This window comes from Engystomops pustulosus, unplaced genomic scaffold (assembly GCF_040894005.1).
Source record: "Engystomops pustulosus unplaced genomic scaffold, aEngPut4.maternal MAT_SCAFFOLD_117, whole genome shotgun sequence".
In the NCBI taxonomy this organism is placed as follows: domain Eukaryota; kingdom Metazoa; phylum Chordata; class Amphibia; order Anura; family Leptodactylidae; genus Engystomops; species Engystomops pustulosus.
Window position 1 is genome coordinate 266,417 of NW_027284998.1, and position 23,495 is coordinate 289,911.

General features: G+C 52.6%; 3 protein-coding genes across 5 annotated transcripts in view; 2 read left to right on the forward strand and 1 right to left on the reverse strand.

Moving 5' to 3' along the window:
• The window catches only part of LOC140107116 (E3 ubiquitin-protein ligase SMURF2-like), a 38,157-nt gene extending 36,541 nt beyond the window's left edge, over positions 1–1,616 (forward strand). The window contains 1 exon segment of the mRNA XM_072131667.1: positions 1–1,616. Coding sequence (XP_071987768.1) covers positions 1–100 — 100 coding nt within the window. The 3' untranslated portion in view covers positions 101–1,616.
• On the reverse strand, positions 1,569–20,392 carry CEP95 (centrosomal protein 95). 3 transcript variants are annotated; one of them, XM_072131663.1, is made up of 22 exons: positions 20,209–20,392; positions 19,428–19,519; positions 19,180–19,308; positions 19,000–19,107; positions 18,513–18,626; positions 13,338–13,419; positions 13,159–13,265; positions 12,991–13,083; positions 12,768–12,920; positions 12,582–12,649; positions 12,317–12,471; positions 11,388–11,511; positions 11,190–11,307; positions 10,706–10,890; positions 6,792–6,884; positions 6,209–6,344; positions 5,962–6,131; positions 5,445–5,519; positions 5,203–5,355; positions 4,705–4,851; positions 2,480–2,551; positions 1,569–2,396 (listed from the first exon to the last, which is right to left on the reverse strand). In XM_072131663.1, exons 2-22 carry the CDS (start codon positions 19,444–19,446, stop codon positions 2,220–2,222), a joined length of 2,478 nt encoding a protein of 825 aa, XP_071987764.1. In that variant the 5' UTR covers positions 19,447–19,519; positions 20,209–20,392; the 3' UTR covers positions 1,569–2,219. The 3 variants fall into 3 exon arrangements, with proteins under 3 accessions (XP_071987764.1, XP_071987765.1, XP_071987766.1); XM_072131664.1 differs by lacking the exon at positions 20,209–20,392 and having other exon boundaries at positions 13,338–13,416; positions 19,428–19,593; XM_072131665.1 differs by lacking the exon at positions 20,209–20,392 and having other exon boundaries at positions 6,209–6,338; positions 19,428–19,593.
• The window catches only part of LOC140107115 (uncharacterized), a 17,573-nt gene continuing 14,454 nt past the window's right edge, over positions 20,377–23,495 (forward strand). The window contains exon 1 of the mRNA XM_072131666.1: positions 20,377–20,531. Coding sequence (XP_071987767.1) covers positions 20,377–20,531 — 155 coding nt within the window. The remainder of the gene's footprint in view (positions 20,532–23,495) is intronic.

Consider the following 23,495-nt stretch of genomic DNA (forward strand, 5'->3'; position numbering starts at 1 on the left):
CTTTAACCGCATAGACATCCCTCCCTACGAGAGCTACGAGAAACTCTCTGAGAAGCTCCTGACGGCCATCGAGGAGACGTGCGGTTTTGCGGTGGAATGAGGCTCGGAGCTCGGACTCTTGTCATTGATCCCTTGGACCCTCCTTCCAGTGTCGGAGCCGGCGCTGCGCACCAGGAGGATAACGGACACTTTGGATTCTATAAATATTATATATAAATATATTTTTTTCCATTATGAAGAAGTCGTCCGCCGCTCGCGACTTTAGCTGCTATTTAAAGAAATACAAAGTATCTTGAACGTTGGACGGAGCCGCGACCTTCCTGCGACCGCGGCGTCCGGCCATTATATAAAGACTACTATTATTTTTATACAGAAAGGGTTAACGATTACATTCCCTCTTCCCGGATCTCACAGCGAGAAGCAAAAGATTCAGCCACGGCCGGCGCCGCCAGGGGGAGGGGCTCTGTTACCGCGGTCGCCATGTTACGCTCCACATCCCGTCTACGCCACTTATTTTATTTAATATTCGCCTTTTTTACGTTCCGCTCGTCACCGTTCAGGTGTCTGCGTCTTCATCACTTCATCATCCGGGAGCTTAGCGGTGGCGGCCATTGTGGGTGGAGACAAGATGGCCGCCACCATCGCGCTGGAGGATTTCGGGAACATTTTATCGCTACGTCCGGTCCACAAGTGACATTTGTAGATCTTTCTCCATAAACCTGATGTCAAACCACTGTCTCCGCCCTCTTATGTCTCCGCCCACCCCGGCGCCATGTTTTTACTATTTCGGCATTACCCCCCCCACCCCACCCCCTCCTCTCGTCTCCCAGTTTTCATCTGTAAATAGAATAAAGTAAAAAAAAGGGAATTTTCTGTGAAAATTCTTTGCCTCCCGTGGCGGCCGTGGTTTTCGTGTTGAGGCTTTTTATCTATTTTTCTGTGGACCTGAATCTCATCAGGGAAAGGACACGGAGCGTTGGGCGGAGAATGTGTCCTGCTGCAGCAGGAAAAGGTGGATCTTACTAAGTGTGGGTGGGGCCAGGGGAGGAGCCTCACACAGTGACCCGCCCTGCAGGAACATTGGTGCTCTCTAGATGCTTCATGCAGGGTCTCAGCTGTTTGTAGGGGACCCCTGGGTTGTCTGATCGTTAGCAGTCGCCCCCTAGTGTTCACCCCCCCACAAGCCTCCGGCCTCTATTTCCGGTGCTTCTAGGGTTTTTTTAATGATGGGAAGGGCCGACGCTCAAGTGTTGATCCATTAGACTGTAGTTACCACCTGTGACCACTGGGGGAGTGGCGCATCATGTAGCAGATTATCCTTGTAACTGTCCCTGCCCTCTAAGGATCTTATTGGTTACATTCAGCAGGGGGTGCCCCCCCCCCCTACACTAACAGTTTTGGCCCCTTTTCCTGCTGCAACTTTGAGGCTTCTGTTACTGTATAGAGAGGTAAGCTTCCCCTCCCCCGCCTGAGGGTGACCCAGCTCCTTAGTGCCTGTCCCGGGGGGTGGTCTGTGACCCAACGCTCCCCCCATCACTAACTCCGGCACCAGCATGTTACCCGACATAATATTTGCTTCAATTTATAGCTGATCATTAAAAGGAAAAGTATTTTCAGATCTTGTTGTGTCTTTCCTTTATCTGGGGGGAGGGGCTTATGGTTCTGGCTCTAGTCACACCCAAAGCTGCCCGCACTGAGGCTCTGCCCTGTGCTGTCCAGGCCGGTCACTTGTAATATTCATGAGCTGCAGGGTCAGGCTCCCATACATCAAATACACAAGTGTCCAGCGCGGGGAGGTTCTGCACATACATGGACCCGGCCCGATCTACGCAGGTAGGTGGCCTGTAATAGTTACCTGCAGTTTCTACAGATCAGGTCCAGACCCCTTTGAGTAATCATGGACCTGTCCCTCTGGGGTGGGGCCAGGGGCAGGACCTCCCCTGAGCTGCTCTCCTGGAGCTCCACATGACTCACACACATGACCCTGCTGCAGGACGGCTCTGAGCTGCACCGGGGAGGTAAATTATCAGTCACTTACATGACAAAGGATTTTTACTTTTCATTTTTCAAAATAAAAAAATTAAAAATTAAATAAGTTAAAAACCCAATAAATAATCATGAGAATCGCTCGTCATTGGTGGGGGAGGGGTAAGGCACAGGCTCTTGGCACAGCAGTTATACATTCAGGGTGGTCAGTGTCGCCCCCCGGTGGCCGCGGATCACAGGCAGTGGCTCTTGCTGTACTGGAAGGAGGCCAGGTGCAGTCTCCTCTTGAGGCGCTCGGCCTCCAGCTCCCTGAAGAAGGCGTCCTCATCCGTGCGGAGGATCAGCTCCTGCAGATCCTGGATCTCCTTCTCCATCTTGGCTCGCAGCTCTCGCTTTACCTTCTGCAGAGTCTGGGGGGAGGAGGAGATGCTGGCTGTTACCTGACTACACGACTACACAGCCGGGGGGGAGGGGGGATGTGAGGGACACTCACCTTGGCCTGAGTCTTCTCCCGCACTTGGATCTCCTGTTGCTCTTGGCTCACAGCTTCAGCCAACATGGAGAACTAGGGGGAGGAGTGAGATTAGGGGAGTAGTACTGCATGATGGGAGTGACTTACCTGCTCCTGGTATAGTATCACGAGGAGCAGGGCTCTGGCTGAGCACTTGCCTGCTCCTGGTATAGTATCGCGAGGAGCAGGGCTCTGGCTGAGCACTTGCCTGCTCCTGGTATAGTATCGCGAGGAGCAGGGCTCTGGCTGAGCACTTGCCTGCTCCTGGTATAGTATCACGAGGAGCAGGGCTCTGGCTGAGCACTTGCCTGCTCCTGGTATAGTATCACGAGGAGCAGGGCTCTGGCTGAGCACTTGCCTGCTCCTGGTATAGTATCACGAGGAGCAGGGCTCTGGCTGAGCACTTGCCTGCTCCTGGTATAGTATCACGAGGAGCAGGGCTCTGGCTGAGCACTTGCCTGCTCCTGGTATAGTATCACGAGGAGCAGGGCTCTGGCTGAGCACTTGCCTGCTCCTGGTATAGTATCGCGAGGAGCAGGGCTCTGGCTGAGCACTTGCCTGCTCCTGGTATAGTATCGCGAGGAGCAGGGCTCTGGCTGAGCACTTGCCTGCTCCTGGTATAGTATCGCGAGGAGCAGGGCTCTGGCTGAGCACTTGCCTGCTCCTGGTATAGTATCGCGAGGAGCAGGGCTCTGGCTGAGCACTTGCCTGCTCCTGGTATAGTATCGCGAGGAGCAGGGCTCTGGCTGAGCACTTGCCTGCTCCTGGTATAGTATCGCGAGGAGCAGGGCTCTGGCTGAGCACTTGCCTGCTCCTGGTATAGTATCGCGAGGAGCAGGGCTCTGGCTGAGCACTTGCCTGCTCCTGGTATAGTATCGCGAGGAGCAGGGCTCTGGCTGAGCACTTGCCTGCTCCTGGTATAGTATCGCGAGGAGCAGGGCTCTGGCTGAGCACTTGCCTGCTCCTGGTATAGTATCGCGAGGAGCAGGGCTCTGGCTGAGCACTTGCCTGCTCCTGGTATAGTATCGCGAGGAGCAGGGCTCTGGCTGAGCACTTGCCTGCTCCTGGTATAGTATCACGAGGAGCAGGGCTCTGGCTGAGCACTTGCCTGCTCCTGGTATAGTATCACGAGGAGCAGGGCTCTGGCTGAGCACTTGCCTGCTCCTGGTATAGTATCACGAGGAGCAGGGCTCTGGCTGAGCACTTGCCTGCTCCTGGTATAGTATCACGAGGAGCAGGGCTGTGGCTGAGCACTTACCTGCTCCTGGTATAGTATCACGAGGAGCAGGCTGTGGCTGAGCACTTACCTGCTCCTGGTATAGTATCACGAGGAGCAGGGCTCTGGCTGAGCACTTACCTGCTCCTGGTATTGTATCACGAGGAGCAGGGCTCTGGCTGAGCACTTGCCTGCTCCTGGTATAGTATCACGAGGAGCAGGGCTCTGGCTGAGCACTTGCCTGCTCCTGGTATAGTATCACGAGGAGCAGGGCTCTGGCTGAGCACTTGCCTGCTCCTGGTATAGTATCACGAGGAGCAGGGCTCTGGCTGAGCACTTGCCTGCTCCTGGTATAGTATCACGAGGAGCAGGGCTCTGGCTGAGCACTTGCCTGCTCCTGGTATAGTATCACGAGGAGCAGGGCTCTGGCTGAGCACTTGCCTGCTCCTGGTATAGTATCACGAGGAGCAGGGCTCTGGCTGAGCACCTACCTGCTCCTGGTATAGTATCACGAGGAGCAGGGCTGTGGCTGAGCACTTACCTGCTCCTGGTATTGTATCACGAGGAGCAGGGCTCTGGCTGAGCACTTGCCTGCTCCTGGTATAGTATCACGAGGAGCAGGGCTCTGGCTGAGCACTTACCTGCTCCTGGTATAGTATCACGAGGAGCAGGGCTCTGGCTGAGCACTTGCCTGCTCCTGGTATAGTATCACGAGGAGCAGGGCTCTGGCTGAGCACTTGCCTGCTCCTGGTATAGTATCACGAGGAGCAGGGCTCTGGCTGAGCACTTGCCTGCTCCTGGTATAGTATCAGGAGGAGCAGGGCTCTGGCTGAGCACTTGCCTGCTCCTGGTATAGTATCAGGAGGAGCAGGGCTCTGGCTGAGCACTTGCCTGCTCCTGGTATAGTATCACGAGGAGCAGGGCTGTGGCTGAGCACTTGCCTGCTCCTGGTATAGTATCACGAGGAGCAGGGCTGTGGCTGAGCACTTACCTGGTCCTTGTAGTAGTTCTCCATGGACTCCAGCTCGTCCTTGTGCCTCTTCCTCTGCTCCTCGCGCTGCTCCTTGGCGTAGGATCTCATCTCCTGCAGCCGCTGCTTCTGCAGGTCCAGTCCCTCCTCAAACAAGTTCTTGAAGATCTAGAGCAGAAGGAAGAAAGCCTGAAACCCCTGGACCCTGCGCACAGCTGAGGCTTTGTTGCAATGCTTCAGTGTAGTTTATTCTTTTTGATACCATCACTGTCCCCGAGTGTAAGAAAAACGTATTTTTTTTTTTTTTTTTTAACAGTTTTAGGGAAAGATCTCTGCTGCCTGTCAGTAACACAGCTGAAGATTTGTTACAGTTGCATTGTTGGTTACTTTCTCTGCACTGATACGTCTCATAGCTGACCGCTTGTTACATTGTATCAGACCAGCGAGACCTGCGAGTAGTATTGGCGGGGCTGAGGGGAGGGACCAGTCCATAAACCCCGCCTCCTCCCTGTCACTCACCCTCTCCTCCCGGGTTCTCGCCCTCATCAGTTTGGCGCGGAGCTGCACGTGGTAGTCGTCGTAGTATCTCTTTGCTCGGGCCGCCTGCTGTCGGGTCTCTCGCATCCGGTTCTGTGCCGATTTCTGGAGACGGATCCGGTCCTTAAAGTCTTTCTGGAAAAGATGAGGATCCGGAGAGGTGAATGATGATACGATGTAACGAGCCCGCAGAGGAGTGATGCATGATGGGAAGTGCTGCTCACCAGCCGCTGCTTGTGGTTCTGCTCGCGCTGGATCAGCTGCACCAGGAGATCGCGCTTCCTATGCGCCTCCTCCACCTGCAGAGACAGCGACTCAAGGGTTAAAGGACATCACCACATTACTGGGGGTAGAGTCCCCAAACACAAGGGGGGGGGCTCCTGGATCTGCTTGCCCCCCGCTGCCGGCCGGTGACGTCAGAGCCTGGGCGTGGAGCCATGTGCTGACAGTGTGCTTAGATTAGCAGGGTCCAGGGTTATATACACTCTCATTCCCCAGTATGACACATAGATGGACACTGTCAGCACTGCTACATCTCTCTTCTCACCATGTGATGTGTACGGGCTGGCAGCGAGGACCCTGCAGGGAGCAGCAGCAGACAGAAAAGCAAGATGTCTGCCCGGACCCAAGTCACAGCTCCAGGGGCTGATGGGTCGGTGGGATTATACCCGGATTACCAGCAGTGAATTAGAGATTACAGACTGCAGTGCTGTGGTGGTAGATGTCCCCTCAGTGTCTCACCTCCTTCTGGAGATGGCGCTGGCTCCGCTCGTCTTCCTGGCTAGACCTGGCGAGCTGCTCCACCTGCGCCATCTGCCCCTTCCACATGGAGCGCAGCGCGTGGGGCGACACCTGGAGGTGCGGGAAATCCTCCAATAGGAGCGGCAGCAGCTCGTTCTCCTTCACCGTCACTGCAGGGAGACACAACCAGACGTGTGTGAGGGGCCCGGGCCGGCGGCTCAGGAGGGGGCACCATCCTGGGACTTACCTCTGCTGCTCTTCTGTAGGGTGGGGGTCCACTGCGCGGGTTTAGGGGGCGGCCGCGCCGGCTTCCTCCCGTAAACCTTCTCTGGGTGAGATTTTTTTGGAACATTTTTGAAGATATTCTCCTTAAATTCCTGCTCCTGCAAGAGAACAAAAAATGACAACATAAATCGTGTGGGTCACAGCGCCCCCCCCCCCGGCAGAGCACAAGCAGCGGCACCGCGCCGCCCCCCCCCCCCCAGCAGAGCACAAGCAGCGGCACCGCCCCCCCCCCCCCAGCAGAGCACAAGCAGCGGCTCCGCCCCCCCCAGCAGAGCACAAGCAGCGCTACACCCCCCCCCCCCCCAGCAGAGCACAAGCAGCGCTACTACACCCCCCCCCCCCCCAGCAGAGCACAAGCAGCGCTACTACACCCCCCCCCCCCCCCCAGCAGAGCACAAGCAGCGCTACTACACCCCCCCCCCCCCCAGCAGAGCACAAGCAGCGCTACTACACCCCCCCCCCCCCCCAGCAGAGCACAAGCAGCGGCACCGCGCTACACCCCCCGCCCCCAATATAAACCAGCCGAGACCCCAACCCCCCCTCACCTCCTCCCGCAGCTTTTCCTTCATCTTCACCAGTTTCTGTTTCTCTGTTTCCTCAAGGTCCTTAAATTCTTCCTCATAAGCGCAAAACAGGAGCTGAGGAGAGAGAGGTGAGAGCTACTGCTCCCTGGTATCAGCCATTACATCCCGGGAGAGGAGACTGTACAGAGGGGGGGATACAATCTATTACTCTCTGTTATCAGCCATTACACCCCGGGGAGAGGAGACTGTACAGGGGGATACAATCTATTACTCTCTGTTATCAGCCATTACATCCCGGGGAGAGGAGACTGTACAGGGGGGATACAATCTATTACTCTCTGTTATCAGCCATTACACCCCGGGGAGAGGAGACTGTACAGGGGGGATACAATCTATTACTCTCTGTTATCAGCCATTACATCCCGGGGAGAGGAGACTGTACAGGGGGGATACAATCTATTACTCTCTGTTATCAGCCATTACATCCCGGGGAGAGGAGACTGTACAGGGGAGGATACAATCTATTACTCTCTGTTATCAGCCATTACACCCCGGGGAGAGGAGACTGTACAGGGGGGGATACAATCTATTACTCTCTGTTATCAGCCATTACACCCCGGGGAGAGGAGACTGTACAGGGGGGGATACAATCTATTACTCTCTGTTATCAGCCATTACACCCCGGGGAGAGGAGACTGTGCAGGGGGATACAATCTATTACTCTCTGTTATCAGCCATTACACCCCGGGGAGAGGAGACTGTACAGGGGGGATACAATCTATTACTCTCTGTTATCAGCCATTACACCCCGGGGAGAGGAGACTGTACAGGGGGGATACAATCTATTACTCTCTGTTATCAGCCACTACATCCCGGGGAGAGGAGACTGTACAGGGGGATACAATCTATTACTCTCTGTTATCAGCCATTACATCCCGGGGAGAGGAGACTGTACAGGGGGGATACAATCTATTACTCTCTGTTATCAGCCATTACACCCCGGGGAGAGGAGACTGTACAGGGGGGATACAATCTATTACTCTCTGTTATCAGCCATTACACCCCGGGGAGAGGAGACTGTACAGGGGGGATACAATCTATTACTCTCTGTTATCAGCCATTACATCCCGGGGAGAGGAGACTGTACAGGGGGGGGATACAATCTATTACTCTCTGTTATCAGCCATTACACCCCAGGGAGAGGAGACTGTACAGGGGGGATACAATCTATTACTCTCTGTTATCAGCCATTACACCCCGGGGAGAGGAGACTGTACAGGGGGGGATACAATCTATTACTCTCTGTTATCAGCCATTACACCATGGGGAGAGGAGACTGTACAGGGGGGATACAATCTATTACTCTCTGTTATCAGCCATTACACCCCGGGGAGAGGAGACTGTACAGGGGGGATACAATCTATTACTCTCTGTTATCAGCCATTACACCCCGGGGAGAGGAGACTGTACAGGGGGGATACAATCTATTACTCTCTGTTATCAGCCATTACACCATGGGGAGAGGAGACTGTACAGGGGGGATACAATCTATTACTCTCTGTTATCAGCCATTACACCCCGGGGAGAGGAGACTGTACAGGGGGATACAATCTATTACTCTCTGTTATCAGCCATTACACCCCAGGGAGAGGAGACTGTACAGGGGGGGGGGGGGGGGGATACAATCTATTACTCTCTGTTATCAGCCATTACACCCCGGGGAGAGGAGACTGTACAGGGGGGGATACAATCTATTACTCTCTGTTATCAGCCATTACACCCCGGGGGAGAGGAGACTGTACAGGGGGGGGGGGGGGGATACAATCTATTACTCTCTGTTATCAGCCATTACATCCCGGGGAGAGGAGACTGTACAGGGGAGGATACAATCTATTACTCTCTGTTATCAGCCATTACACCCCAGGGAGAGGAGACTGTACAGGGGGGATACAATCTATTACTCTCTGTTATCAGCCATTACACCCCGGGGAGAGGAGACTGTACAGGGGGGATACAATCTATTACTCTCTGTTATCAGCCATTACATCCCGGGGAGAGGAGACTGTACAGGGGGGGGATACAATCTATTACTCTCTGTTATCAGCCATTACATCCCGGGGAGAGGAGACTGTACAGGGGGGATACAATCTATTACTCTCTGTTATCAGCCATTACACCCCGGGGAGAGGAGACTGTACAGGGGGGGATACAATCTATTACTCTCTGTTATCAGCCATTACATCCCGGGGAGAGGAGACTGTACAGGGGGGATACAATCTATTACTCTCTGTTATCAGCCATTACATCCCGGGAGAGGAGACTGTACAGGGGGGGATACAATCTATTACTCTCTGTTATCAGCCATTACATCCCGGGGAGAGGAGACTGTACAGGGGGGGATACAATCTATTACTCTCTGTTATCAGCCATTACACCCCGGGGAGAGGAGACTGTACAGGGGGGATACAATCTATTACTCTCTGTTATCAGCCACTACACCCCGGGGGGAGGAGACTGTACAGGGGGGATACAATCTATTACTCTCTGTTATCAGCCACTACACCCCGGGGAGAGGAGACTGTACAGGTACAATCTATTACTCTCTGTTATCAGCCATTACATCCCGGGGAGAGGAGACTGTACAGGGGTGATACAATCTATTACTCTCTGTTATCAGCCATTACACCCCGGGGAGAGGAGACTGTACAGGGGGGATACAATCTATTACTCTCTGTTATCAGCCATTACATCCCGGGGAGAGGAGACTGTACAGGGGGATACAATCTATTACTCTCTGTTATCAGCCATTACATCCCGGGGAGAGGAGACTGTACAGGGGGATACAATCTATTACTCTCTGTTATCAGCCATTACACCCCGGGGAGAGGAGACTGTACAGGGGGATACAATCTATTACTCTCTGTTATCAGCCATTACATCCCGGGGAGAGGAGACTGTACAGGGGGATACAATCTATTACTCTCTGTTATCAGCCATTACACCCCGGGGAGAGGAGACTGTACAGGGGGGGGATACAATCTATTACTCTCTGTTATCAGCCATTACACCCCGGGGAGAGGAGACTGTACAGGGGGATACAATCTATTACTCTCTGTTATCAGCCATTACATCCCGGGGAGAGGAGACTGTACAGGGGGGGATACAATCTATTACTCTCTGTTATCAGCCATTACACCCCGGGGAGAGGAGACTGTACAGGGGGGATACAATCTATTACTCTCTGTTATCAGCCATTACACCCCGGGGAGAGGAGACTGTACAGGGGGGGATACAATCTATTACTCTCTGTTATCAGCCATTACACCCCGGGGAGAGGAGACTGTACAGGGGGGATACAATCTATTACTCTCTGTTATCAGCCATTACATCCCGGGGAGAGGAGACTGTACAGGGGGGATACAATCTATTACTCTCTGTTATCAGCCATTACATCCCGGGGAGAGGAGACTGTACAGGGGGGATACAATCTATTACTCTCTGTTATCAGCCATTACATCCCGGGGAGAGGAGACTGTACAGGGGGGATATAATCTATTACTCTCTGTTATCAGCCATTACACCCCGGGGAGAGGAGACTGTACAGGGGGGATACAATCTATTACTCTCTGTTATCAGCCATTACATCCCGGGGAGAGGAGACTGTACAGGGGGGAGAAACAATTACTCTCTGTTATCAGCCATTACATCCTGGGGAGAGGAGACTGTACAGGGGGGGGATACAATCTATTACTCTCTGTTATCAGCCATTACACCCCGGGGAGAGGAGACTGTACAGGGGGGATACAATCTATTACTCTCTGTTATCAGCCATTACATCCCGGGGAGAGGAGACTGTACAGGGGGGAGAAACAATTACTCTCTGTTATCAGCCATTACACCCTAGGGCAGTAGCTTTCAGCATAACCCAGACATACCTGAGACTTGAGCCTCTGAAGGTCCAGTTCCTTCTGCAGGTCTCTGCGGATCTTCCCGATGTCTCCTTTCGCCTCCTTGTTCAGGAGGTCCTCAAACTGAGCCGAGAGCGTCCGTCCAGTAGGGGGCAGCGGGGAGGAGGAGAGGGAGCGCGGCCGGGCACTGGGGGGCTTTGTGTGTTGGGGGGCTGCAGGGTGGAAGGGGAGGTTATATGGTGTCTGTACAGCAGGCGTCCATCTTGTTGGACCCCTAGAACCTGTAATGCGGAGGAACCTGAAATATTTTATTAATCTAACAATCCCTTAATCTCCGGTGACTTTATGATGACAGGTCGTTCCCCTGTAAGAAGCCGGAGCCTCTCCCTGCGTCGTGCATTTATGATGCAGAGTGAATCACTTGTCAGTATTACCAGTGCAGCTCCGGGTGTGACTAGAGTACATAGGCTGAGTAGAGGGGTGCGCTCTGTACTGCCCCCCATGTTCTCACCGTGCTGCCGCGTCTTCCGGCGGATCTCCATGATGCTGTCGCTGTGCTGGGAGAGTTTGTCGTCCTCCTTGGTCTCGCTGCTGCTCCGGGTCTGATCCCCCAGCGCCTTCTTCAGCATCTGTAGGTGTATGACAAGAGGTGAGTGACAGGACTGTACCCCAGGGGGCGCTAGACTCTACACTGCACCCCCAAACTCACCCGGTCCAGCTCATCCAGCCGGCGGGACAGCTTCTCCGACATCTCCTGCAGCTCCAGCTCCGACAGGCGATTGCGGGCTCTCTGTACCGACAGGGGCTCATCCACCAGCGACCGGGGCTGGGAGCTGCCAAATCAAGCGTGCATTGTGGGTAAGAGTGGAACTCACCGATAGCGGTGCACCCCGCGCCCCCTGAGCACACAGCACCCCTGGCACGCACACACGCCTCTCCCCGCACCCCCTGAGCACAGCCCCCCCCCCCCCCTGGCCACACACACACACACACACACACACACCTCCCCCCGCACCCCCTGAGCACAGCCCCCCCCAGGCCACACACACACACACACACACCTCCCCCCGCACCCCCTGAGCACGCAGCACCCCCGGCACACACACACACACAACTCCCCCCGCACCCCCTGAGCACGCAGCACCCCCGGCACACACACACACACCTCCCCCGCACCCCCTGAGCACAGCCCCCCCCAGGCCACACACACACACACACACACACACACACACACCTCCCCCCGCACCCCCTGAGCACACAGCACCCCCGGCACACACACACACACCTCCCCCGCACCCCCTGAGCACAGCCCCCCCCAGGCCACACACACACACACACCTCCCCCCGCACCCCCTGAGCACGCAGCACCCCCGGCACACACACACACCTCCCCCCGCACCCCCTGAGCACAGCCCCCCCCAGGCCACACACACACACACCTCCCCCCGCACCCCCTGAGCACACAGCACCCCCTGAGCACACAGCACCCCCTGAGCACACAGCACCCCCCGCACCCCCTGAGCACACCGTGCCTCCTCTGTACACCAGGGCTGGCTGCCACCAGTACGGACCATCCTACAATCAGAGGAAGGCTGTGGCTGGTCCTACGCTGCCTGCACCATCCTCACACATACTCACCCCAGCAGTGAATACTCTCTCCCTCCAGAGCTGCGCTCATCTATCTCTGCTGCCGTCTCCTTGCTGCAGGTCGCTGACCCATTGCTCCAGGTCTCCAGCGAGTTCTGCTGCGTCATCAGCCTCACATCCGGCAACGTGCGGAACGCAACTTTCTTCTGTCATAAAGAAAATCCAGATACATTCACCAGATAAGCCCCGACAGTTCTATGCGCCCCCCCCCCAATACTTCCCACAGCCCCCCCTACCGCCGCCCGTCAGCACTCGCCTCCTTTGGGCTCCTCCTCTCCGGTGACTTCACCGATTTTGATCCCCCATGGAGAATGTCTGACGTTACTATAGAAAGGTAATGAAGCATTATGGGTACGCGGCAGCATCAGAGGAGGGACGGGCAGAACTATGATGGAAGCTCCGCAGTGAGGGTACGCTGAATAATCGTATGGTAAGACCTCACCTCCATGTGTGCTGCGGGGTGCGGGGGAGCGCGCCTCTCTGGTCACAGCACGCGGCTGGTACGGGGGTTTTAGAAGAACGGCGGTCGGGGTCTGCTGCAGGATCGGGGTCCCTTCCCGCTCATCTACTGGATGACCCTCCACTACAAGGGTGCCTGCAAAAAAACAGCTGCACTGAGCGCCAATGCCACAGGGACCACAGCGGCCCCTGGTGGAGACTCTTACCATTGTCTCCTGTGACAGCAGAAACCAGCGTCTCCTCCTCCTCTGCGGGCCGGGGGGTCACTGTCCGCCCCCGCAGGGTCTCCACGTCCAGACCTGAAAGGACACATGACATTAGGAACCATGAAAAATCCTGGAGAGCTGCAGACAGGACGAAGCCCCCACAGTCACCTCTCAGCGTGAAGGTGTGCGCCGTGTCCCCCAGCCGGATCAGCTCTGCCGTGGATTCTGATCCATCTACTCCCAAAGACGGAGGGTGAAGGTCCGAGGAGAGAGACCTGAGGAGGAGTCATGTGATCAGCGCCAGAAACATGTCTAGACCCCCCCCCCCACCGGTGACTGTAACTTACCCTATAGATGGAGGCGGTCGCAGGCAGGGGGGGGCTTCCACGTGTAGCCCCCTCACATGTGCTTCCTTATATTCCAAGTCTTCTAGAAAGGAGAAGAGACTTATACTCCAGAGCTGCACTCACTATTCTGCTGCTGGTGCAGTCACTGTGTACATACATGACATTACTTATCCTGTACTGATCCTGAGTTACATCCTGTATTATACTCCAGAGCTGCACTCACTATTCTGCTGCTGGTGCAGTCACTGTGTACATACATGACATTACTTATCCTGTACTGATCCTGAGTTACATCCTGTATTATACCCCAGAGCTACACTCACTATTCTGCTGCTGGTGCAGTCACTGTGTACATATATGACATTACTTATCCTGTACTGATCCTGAGTTACATCCTGTATTATACTCCAGAGCTGCACTCACTATTCTGCTGCTGGTGCAGTCACTGTGTACATACATGACATTACTTATCCTGTACTGATCCTGAGTTACATCCTGTATTATACTCCAGAGCTGCACTCACTATTCTGCTGCTGGTGCAGTCACTGTGTACATACATGACATTACTTATCCTGTACTGATCCTGAGTTACATCCTGTATTATACTCCAGAGCTGCACTCACTATTCTGCTGCTGGTGCAGTCACTGTGTACATACATGACATTACTTATCCTGTACTGATCCTGAGTTACATCCTGTATTATACCCCAGAGCTGCACTCACTATTCTGCTGCTGGTGCAGTCACTGTGTACATACATGACATTACTTATCCTGTACTGATCCTGAGTTACATCCTGTATTATACCCCAGAGCTGCACTCACTATTCTGCTGCTGGTGCAGTCACTGTGTACATACATGACATTACTTATCCTGTACTGATCCTGAGTTACATCCTGTATTATACACCAGAGCTGCACTCACTATTCTGCTGCTGGTGCAGTCACTGTACATACATGACATTACTGATCCTGAGTTACATCCTGTATTATACTCCAGAGCTGCACTCACTATTCTGCTGCTGGTGCAGTCACTGTGTACATACATGACATTACTTATCCTGTACTGATCCTGAGTTACATCCTGTATTATACCCCAGAGCTGCACTCACTATTCTGCTGCTGGTGCAGTCACTGTGTACATACATGACATTACTTATCCTGTACTGATCCTGAGTTACATCCTGTATTATACCCCAGAGCTGCACTCACTATTCTGCTGCTGGTGCAGTCACTGTGTACATACATGACATTACTTATCCTGTACTGATCCTGAGTTACATCCTGTATTATACACCAGAGCTGCACTCACTATTCTGCTGCTGGTGCAGTCACTGTGTACATACATGACATTACTTATCCTGAGTTACATCCTGTATTATACTCCAGAGCTGCACTCACTATTCTGCTGCTGGTGCAGTCACTGTGTACATACATGACATTACTTATCCTGTACTGATCCTGAGTTACATCCTGTATTATACTCCAGAGCTGCACTCACTATTCTGCTGCTGGTGCAGTCACTGTGTACATACATGACATTACTTATCCTGTACTGATCCTGAGTTACATCCTGTATTATACTCCAGAGCTGCACTCACTATTCTGCTGCTGGTGCAGTCACTGTGTACATACATGACATTACTTATCCTGTACTGATCCTGAGTTACATCCTGTATTATACTCCAGAGCTGCACTCACTATTCTGCTGCTGGTGCAGTCACTGTGTACATACATGACATTACTTCTCCTGTACTGATCCTGAGTTACATCCTGTATTATACCCCAGAGCTGCACTCACTATTCTGCTGCTGGTGCAGTCACTGTGTACATACATGACATTACTTATCCTGTACTGATCCTGAGTTACATCCTGTATTATACCCCAGAGCTGCACTCACTATTCTGCTGCTGGTGCAGTCACTGTGTACATACATGACATTACTTATCCTGTACTGATCCTGAGTTACATCCTGTATTATACTCCAGAGCTGCACTCACTATTCTGCTGCTGGTGCAGTCACTGTGTACATACATGACATTACTTCTCCTGTACTGATCCTGAGTTACATCCTGTATTATACCCCAGAGCTGCACTCACTATTCTGCTGCTGGTGCAGTCACTGTGTACATACATGACATTACTTATCCTGTACTGATCCTGAGTTACATCCTGTATTATACACAGAGCTGCACTCACTATTCTGCTGCTGGTGCAGTCACTGTGTACATACATGACATTACTTATCCTGCACTGATCCTGAGTTACATCCTGTATTATACTCCAGAGCTGCACTCACTATTCTGCTGCTGGTGCAGTCACTGTGTACATACATGACATTACTTATCCTGTACTGATCCTGAGTTACATCCTGTATTATACTCCAGAGCTGCACTCACTATTCTGCTGCTGGTGCTGTCACTGTGTACATACATGACATTACTTATCCTGTACTGATCCTGAGTTACATCCTGTATTATACCCCAGAGCTGCACTCACTATTCTGCTGCTGGTGCAGTCACTGTGTACATACATGACATTACTTATCCTGTACTGATCCTGAGTTACATCCTGTATTATACCCCAGAGCTGCACTCACTATTCTGCTGCTGGTGCAGTCACTGTGTACATACATGACATTACTTATCCTGTACTGATCCTGAGTTACATCCTGTATTATACCCCAGAGCTGCACTCACTATTCTGCTGCTGGTGCAGTCACTGTGTACATACATGACATTACTTATCCTGTACTGATCCTGAGTTACATCCTGTATTATACCCCAGAGCTGCACTCACTATTCTGCTGCTGGTGCAGTCACTGTGTACATACAAGACATTACTTATCCTGTACTGATCCTGAGTTACATCCTGTATTATACACCAGAGCTGCACTCACTATTCTGCTGCTGGTGCAGTCACTGTACATACATGACATTACTGATCCTGAGTTACATCCTGTATTATACTCCAGAGCTGCACTCACTATTCTGCTGCTGGTGCAGTCACTGTGTACATACATGACATTACTTATCCTGTACTGATCCTGAGTTACATCCTGTATTATACCCCAGAGCTGCACTCACTATTCTGCTGCTGGTGCAGTCACTGTGTACATACATGACATTACTTATCCTGTACTGATCCTGAGTTACATCCTGTATTATACACCAGAGCTGCACTCACTATTCTGCTGCTGGTGCAGTCACTGTGTACATACATGACATTACTTATCCTGAGTTACATCCTGTATTATACTCCAGAGCTGCACTCACTATTCTGCTGCTGGTGCAGTCACTGTGTACATACATGACATTACTTATCCTGTACTGATCCTGAGTTACATCCTGTATTATACTCCAGAGCTGCACTCACTATTCTGCTGCTGGTGCAGTCACTGTGTACATATATGACATTACTTATCCTGTACTGATCCTGAGTTACATCCTGTATTATACCCCAGAGCTGCACTCACTATTCTGCTGCTGGTGCAGTCACTGTGTACATACATGACATTACTTATCCTGTACTGATCCTGAGTTACATCCTGTATTATACCCCAGAGCTGCACTCACTATTCTGCTGCTGGTGCAGTCACTGTGTACATACATGACATTACTTATCCTGTACTGATCCTGAGTTACATCCTGTATTATACTCCAGAGCTGCACTCACTATTCTGCTGCTGGTGCAGTCACTGTGTACATACATGACATTACTTCTCCTGTACTGATCCTGAGTTACATCCTGTATTATACCCCAGAGCTGCACTCACTATTCTGCTGCTGGTGCAGTCACTGTGTACATACATGACATTACTTATCCTGTACTGATCCTGAGTTACATCCTGTATTATACACAGAGCTGCACTCACTATTCTGCTGCTGGTGCAGTCACTGTGTACATACATGACATTACTTATCCTGCACTGATCCTGAGTTACATCCTGTATTATACTCCAGAGCTGCACTCACTATTCTGCTGCTGGTGCAGTCACTGTGTACATACATGACATTACTTATCCTGTACTGATCCTGAGTTACATCCTGTATTATACTCCAGAGCTGCACTCACTATTCTGCTGCTGGTGCTGTCACTGTGTACATACATGACATTACTTATCCTGTACTGATCCTGAGTTACATCCTGTATTATACCCCAGAGCTGCACTCACTATTCTGCTGCTGGTGCAGTCACTGTGTACATACATGACATTACTTATCCTGTACTGATCCTGAGTTACATCCTGTATTATACTCCAGAGCTGCACTCACTATTCTGCTGCTGGTGCAGTCACTGTGTACATACATGACATTACTTATCCTGTACTGATCCTGAGTTACATCCTGTATTATACTCCAGAGCTGCACTCACTATTCTGCTGCTGGTGCAGTCACTGTGTACATACATGACATTACTTATCCTGTACTGATCCTGAGTTACATCCTGTATTATACTCCAGAGCTGCACTCACTATTCTGCTGCTGGTGCAGTCACTGTGTACATACATGACATTACTTATCCTGTACTGATCCTGAGTTACATCCTGTATTATACTCCAGAGCTGCACTCACTATTCTGCTGCTGGTGCAGTCACTGTGTACATACATGACATTACTTCTCCTGTACTGATCCTGAGTTACATCCTGTATTATACCCCAGAGCTGCACTCACTATTCTGCTGCTGGTGCAGTCACTGTGTACATACATGACATTACTTATCCTGTACTGATCCTGAGTTACATCCTGTATTATACTCCAGAGCTGCACTCACTATTCTGCTGCTGGTGCAGTCACTGTGTACATACATGACATCACTTATCCTGTACTGATCCTGAGTTACATCCTGTATTATACCCCAGAGCTGCACTCACTATTCTGCTGCTGGTGCAGTCACTGTGTACATACATGGCATTACTTATCCTGTACTGATCCTGAGTTACATCCTGTATTATACCCCAGAGCTGCACTCACTATTCTGCTGCTGGTGCAGTCACTGTGTACATACATGACATTACTTATCCTGTACTCATCCTGAGTTACATCCTGTATTATACCCCAGAGCTGCACTCACTATTCTGCTGCTGGTGCAGTCACTGTGTACATACATGACATTACTTATCCTGTACTGATCCTGAGTTACATCCTGTATTATACCCCAGAGCTGCACTCCTACCTCCGTTCTGTGATGACGCCTCACTGATTTGCTCTGTCAGATACTCCAGTAATCCGTCGAATATCTCCAGGAGGTTCCTGATGGACTCTGTGTCTCCTCGGACCACGTTCTCTCCTGTGGAGAAGGATGCAGGAGGGGGTGACCCTGGGGGCATTGGCAGGCCCGAAGGAGAACGCGGGAGGAGGAAGTGGTTGGGGGAGATGACCCCGGGGGCGGGGGCAGGATGGAGGTGACCCCAGGGGCGGGGGCAGGATGGAGGTGACCCCGGGGGCGGGGGCAGGATGGAGGTGACCCCGGGGGCGGGGGCAGGATGGAGGTGACCCCGGGGGCGGGGGCAGGATGGAGGTGACCCCGGGGGCGGGGGCAGGATGGAGGTGACCCCGGGGGCGGGGGCAGGATGGAGGTGACCCCGGGGGCGGGGGCAGGATGGAGGTGACCCCGGGGGCGGGGGCAGGATGGGGCGCTCTCTCTCTTCCTGTGATCTCACCTGTGATATGGGACAGGCTGACTTGCAGATAATCCAGGGCCAGCGAGTCGATGACAGATTGCACATTGTGGGCGTCGTCCTCGGCTGTGTGTGAATCGGTGATGTAATCTGTGGGGAGGGGCATGTACATTATTGGGGGCACGCTATCATGTGATGTGGCGCCCCCCGCTGGCTACATACCTGGCACCTTTTCTCCTAGAATGGCTTCATACAGGGCGGAAAAGAAGCGGGCGTCACATTGCGTCAGGTCGCTGACCAGGAGGGACACGTGGCACCTGCTCAGCAGGGAGTTGGCAACGGTCACCCAGTCTGTAAGGAAAGAGGGTGAAACACAGCGCCACCTCTGGAGGGTACACACAGGCATGGGGGGTAGTGAGGAAGTATTACCCCCAGGAGGGGCAGATTACAGATCTAACACATATACTGACCCGTTTCCTGCGTACCCATCACCTCTTCTGGTCTGTCCGCAGTCACCCCCAGGTCCTGGTGGGATGGAGCAACCTCTAGTTACCCCCGGGTCCTGGTGGGATGGAGCAACCTCTAGTTACCCCCGGGTCCTGGTGGGATGGAGCAACCTCTAGTTACCCCCGGGTCCTGGTGGGAAAGAGCCGCCTCTAGTTACCCCCGGGTCCTGGTGGGATGGAGCCGCCTCTAGTTACCCCCAGGTCCTGGTGGGATGGAGCAACCTCTAGTTACCCCCGGGTTCTGGTGGGACAGAGCCGCCTCTAGTTACCCCAGGGTCCTGGTGGGACAGAGCCGCCTCTAGTTACCCCAGGGTCCTGGTGGGACAGAGCCGCCTCTAGTTACCCCAGGGTCCTGGTGGGATGGAGCTGTCTCTAGTTACCCCCGGGTCCTGGTGGGATGGAGCCGCCTCTAGTTACCCCAGGGTCCTGGTGGGATGGAGCTGTCTCTAGTTACCCCCGGGTCCTGGTTGAATGGAGCAACCTCTAGTTACCCCAGGGTCCTGGTGGGATGGAGCCGCCTCTAGTTACCCCCGGGTCCTGGTGGGATGGAGCAACCTCTAGTTACCCCCGGGTTCTGGTGGGACAGAGCCGCCTCTAGTTACCCCAGGGTCCTGGTGGGATGGAGCTGTCTCTAGTTACCCCCGGGTCCTGGTGGGATGGAGCCGCCTCTAGTTACCCCCGGGTCCTGGTGGGATCTGTAGTTGCCCCCCGGTCCTCTAGTTTTACCCCCGGCTCCTCTAGTTACCGCAGCTCCAGCACTCAGTTTCTCAGGAGTTTGGGGCATTTAAACCGCCACTGCGCTCTGATTGGTCGCCGCGGACCCGGCTGTAGCTTCCGGATATGACGTCACTCCTCTAGTTGATTACGATATAATTATATTTGGCTTCTGTGGCTCCGGGCCCGGAACTGACCAATGAAACCCGAACCGGCACCGCGCAGGGAAATAACACCGGGAACCGAGATCAGAGCCGCGCGCATCCGCCGCCATGTAGTCCCGGCAGTGACGTCACCAGCGGGCGGGGCCGGAAGTGCTCAACCCTCCTGTTACCATGGAAATAGACGGAAAGTGTACGGAGAACAACGGCCAAACCGCATCCGTATCGCAAGAGGCTTAGATACAGCGGGGAGTATCACACAGGAGAGGATGAGATACAGCGCAGAGGATTAGATACAGCGGGGAGTATCACACAAGAGAGGATGAGATACAGCGGGGAGTATCACACAGGAGAGGATTAGATACAGCGGGGAGTATCACACAGGAGAGGATTAGATACAGCGAGGAGTATCACAGCGGAGAGGATTAGATACAGCGAGGAGTATCACAGCGGAGAGGATTAGATACAGCGAGGAGTATCACACAGGAGAGGATGAGATACAGCAAGGAGTATCACACAGGAGAGGATTAGATACAGCAAGGAGTATCACACAGGAGAGGATTAGATACAGCGGGGAGTATCACACAGGAGAGGATTACATACAGCGAGGAGTATCACACAGGAGAGGATGAGATACAGCAAGGAGTATCACACAGGAGAGGATTAGATACAGCGAGGAGTATCACACAGGAGAGGATTAGATACAGCGGGGAGTATCACACAGGAGAGGATTAGATACAGCGGGGAGTATCACACAGGAGAGGATGAGATACAGCGCAGAGGATTAGATACAGCGGGGAGTATCACACAAGAGAGGATGAGATACAGCGGGGAGTATCACACAGGAGAGGATTAGATACAGCGGGGAGTATCACACAGGAGAGGATGAGATACAGCGGGGAGTATCACAGCGGAGAGGATTAGATACAGCGGGGAGTATCACACAGGAGAGGATTAGATACAGCGGGGAGTATCACACAGGAGAGGATTAGATACAGCGGGGAGTATCACACAGGAGAGGATTAGATACAGCGGGGAGTATCACACAGGAGAGGATTAGATACAGCGAGGAGTATCACAGCGGAGAGGATTAGATACAGCGGGGAGTATCACACAGGAGAGGATTACATACAGCGAGGAGTATCACACAGGAGAGGATTACATACAGCGGGGAGTATCACACAGGGGAGGATTAGATACAGCGGGGAGTATCACACAGGGGAGGATTAGATACAGCGGGGAGTATCACACAGGAGAGGATTACATACAGCGAGGAGTATCACACAGGAGAGGATTACATACAGCGGGGAGTATCACACAGGGGAGGATTAGATACAGCGGGGAGTATCACACAGGAGAGGATTACATACAGCGAGGAGTATCACACAGGAGAGGATTACATACAGCGGGGAGTATCACTAGGAGAGGATTAGATACAGCGAGGAGTATCACACAGGAGAGGATTACATACAGCGGGGAGTATCACACAGGAGAGGATTACATACAGCGAGGAGTATCACACAGGAGAGGATTACATACAGCGCAGAGGATTAGATACAGCGGGGAGTATCACACAGGAGAGGATGAGATACAGCGCAGAGGATTAGATACAGCGGGGAGTATCACAAAGGAGAGGATTAGATACAGCGCAGAGGATTAGATACAGCGGGGAGTATCACACAGAAAAGGATTAGATACAGCAGGGAGGATTAGATACAGCGGGGAGTATCACAAAGGAGAGGATTAGATACAGCGGGGAGTATCACACAGGAGAGGATTAGATACAGCGGGGAGTATCACACAGGAGAGGATTACATACAGCGAGGAGTATCACACAGGAGAGGATTACATACAGCGGGGAGTATCACACAGGAGAGGATTAGATACAGCGGGGAGTATCACACAGGAGAGGATTACATACAGCGGGGAGTATCACACAGGAGAGGATTACATACAGCGGGGAGTATCACAAAGGAGAGGATTAGATACAGCGGGGAGTATCACACAGGAGAGGATTAGATACAGCGGGGAGTATCACACAGGAGAGGATTACATACAGCGAGGAGTATCACACAGGAGAGGATTACATACAGCGGGGAGTATCACACAGGAGAGGATTAGATACAGCGGGGAGTATCACACAGGAGAGGATTACATACAGCGGGGAGTATCACACAGGAGAGGATTACATACAGCGAGGAGTATCACACAGGAGAGGATTACATACAGCGCAGAGGATTAGATACAGCGGGGAGTATCACACAGGAGAGGATGAGATACAGCGCAGAGGATTAGATACAGCGGGGAGTATCACAAAGGAGAGGATTAGATACAGCGCAGAGGATTAGATACAGCGGGGAGTATCACACAGAAAAGGATTAGATACAGCAGGGAGGATTAGATACAGCGGGGAGTATCACAAAGGAGAGGATTAGATACAGCGGGGAGTATCACACAGGAGAGGATTAGATACAGCGGGGAGTATCACACAGGAGAGGATGAGATACAGCGCAGAGGATTAGATACAGCGGGGAGTATCACACAAGAGAGGATGAGATACAGCGGGGAGTATCACACAGGAGAGGATTAGATACAGCGGGGAGTATCACACAGGAGAGGATGAGATACAGCGGGGAGTATCACACAGGAGAGGATTAGATACAGCGGGGAGTATCACACAGGAGAGGATTAGATACAGCGGGGAGTATCACACAGGAGAGGATTAGATACAGCGGGGAGTATCACACAGGAGAGGATTAGATACAGCGGGGAGTATCACACAGGAGAGGATGAGATACAGCGCAGAGGATTAGATACAGCGGGGAGTATCACACAGAAAAGGATTAGATACAGCAGGGAGGATTAGATACAGCGGGGAGTATCACAAAGGGGAGGATTAGATACAGCGGGGAGTATCACAAAGGAGAGGATTAGATACAGCGGGGAGTATCACACAGGAGAGGATTAGATACAGCGGGGAGTATCACACAGGAGAGGATGAGAAACAGCGCAGAGGATTAGATACAGCGGGGAGTATCACACAGAAGAGGATTAGATACAGCAGGGAGGATTAGATACAACGCAGAGGATTAGATACAGCGGGGAGTATCACACAGTGAGGATGACATACAGCGGGGAGTAGCACAGCGGAGAGGAT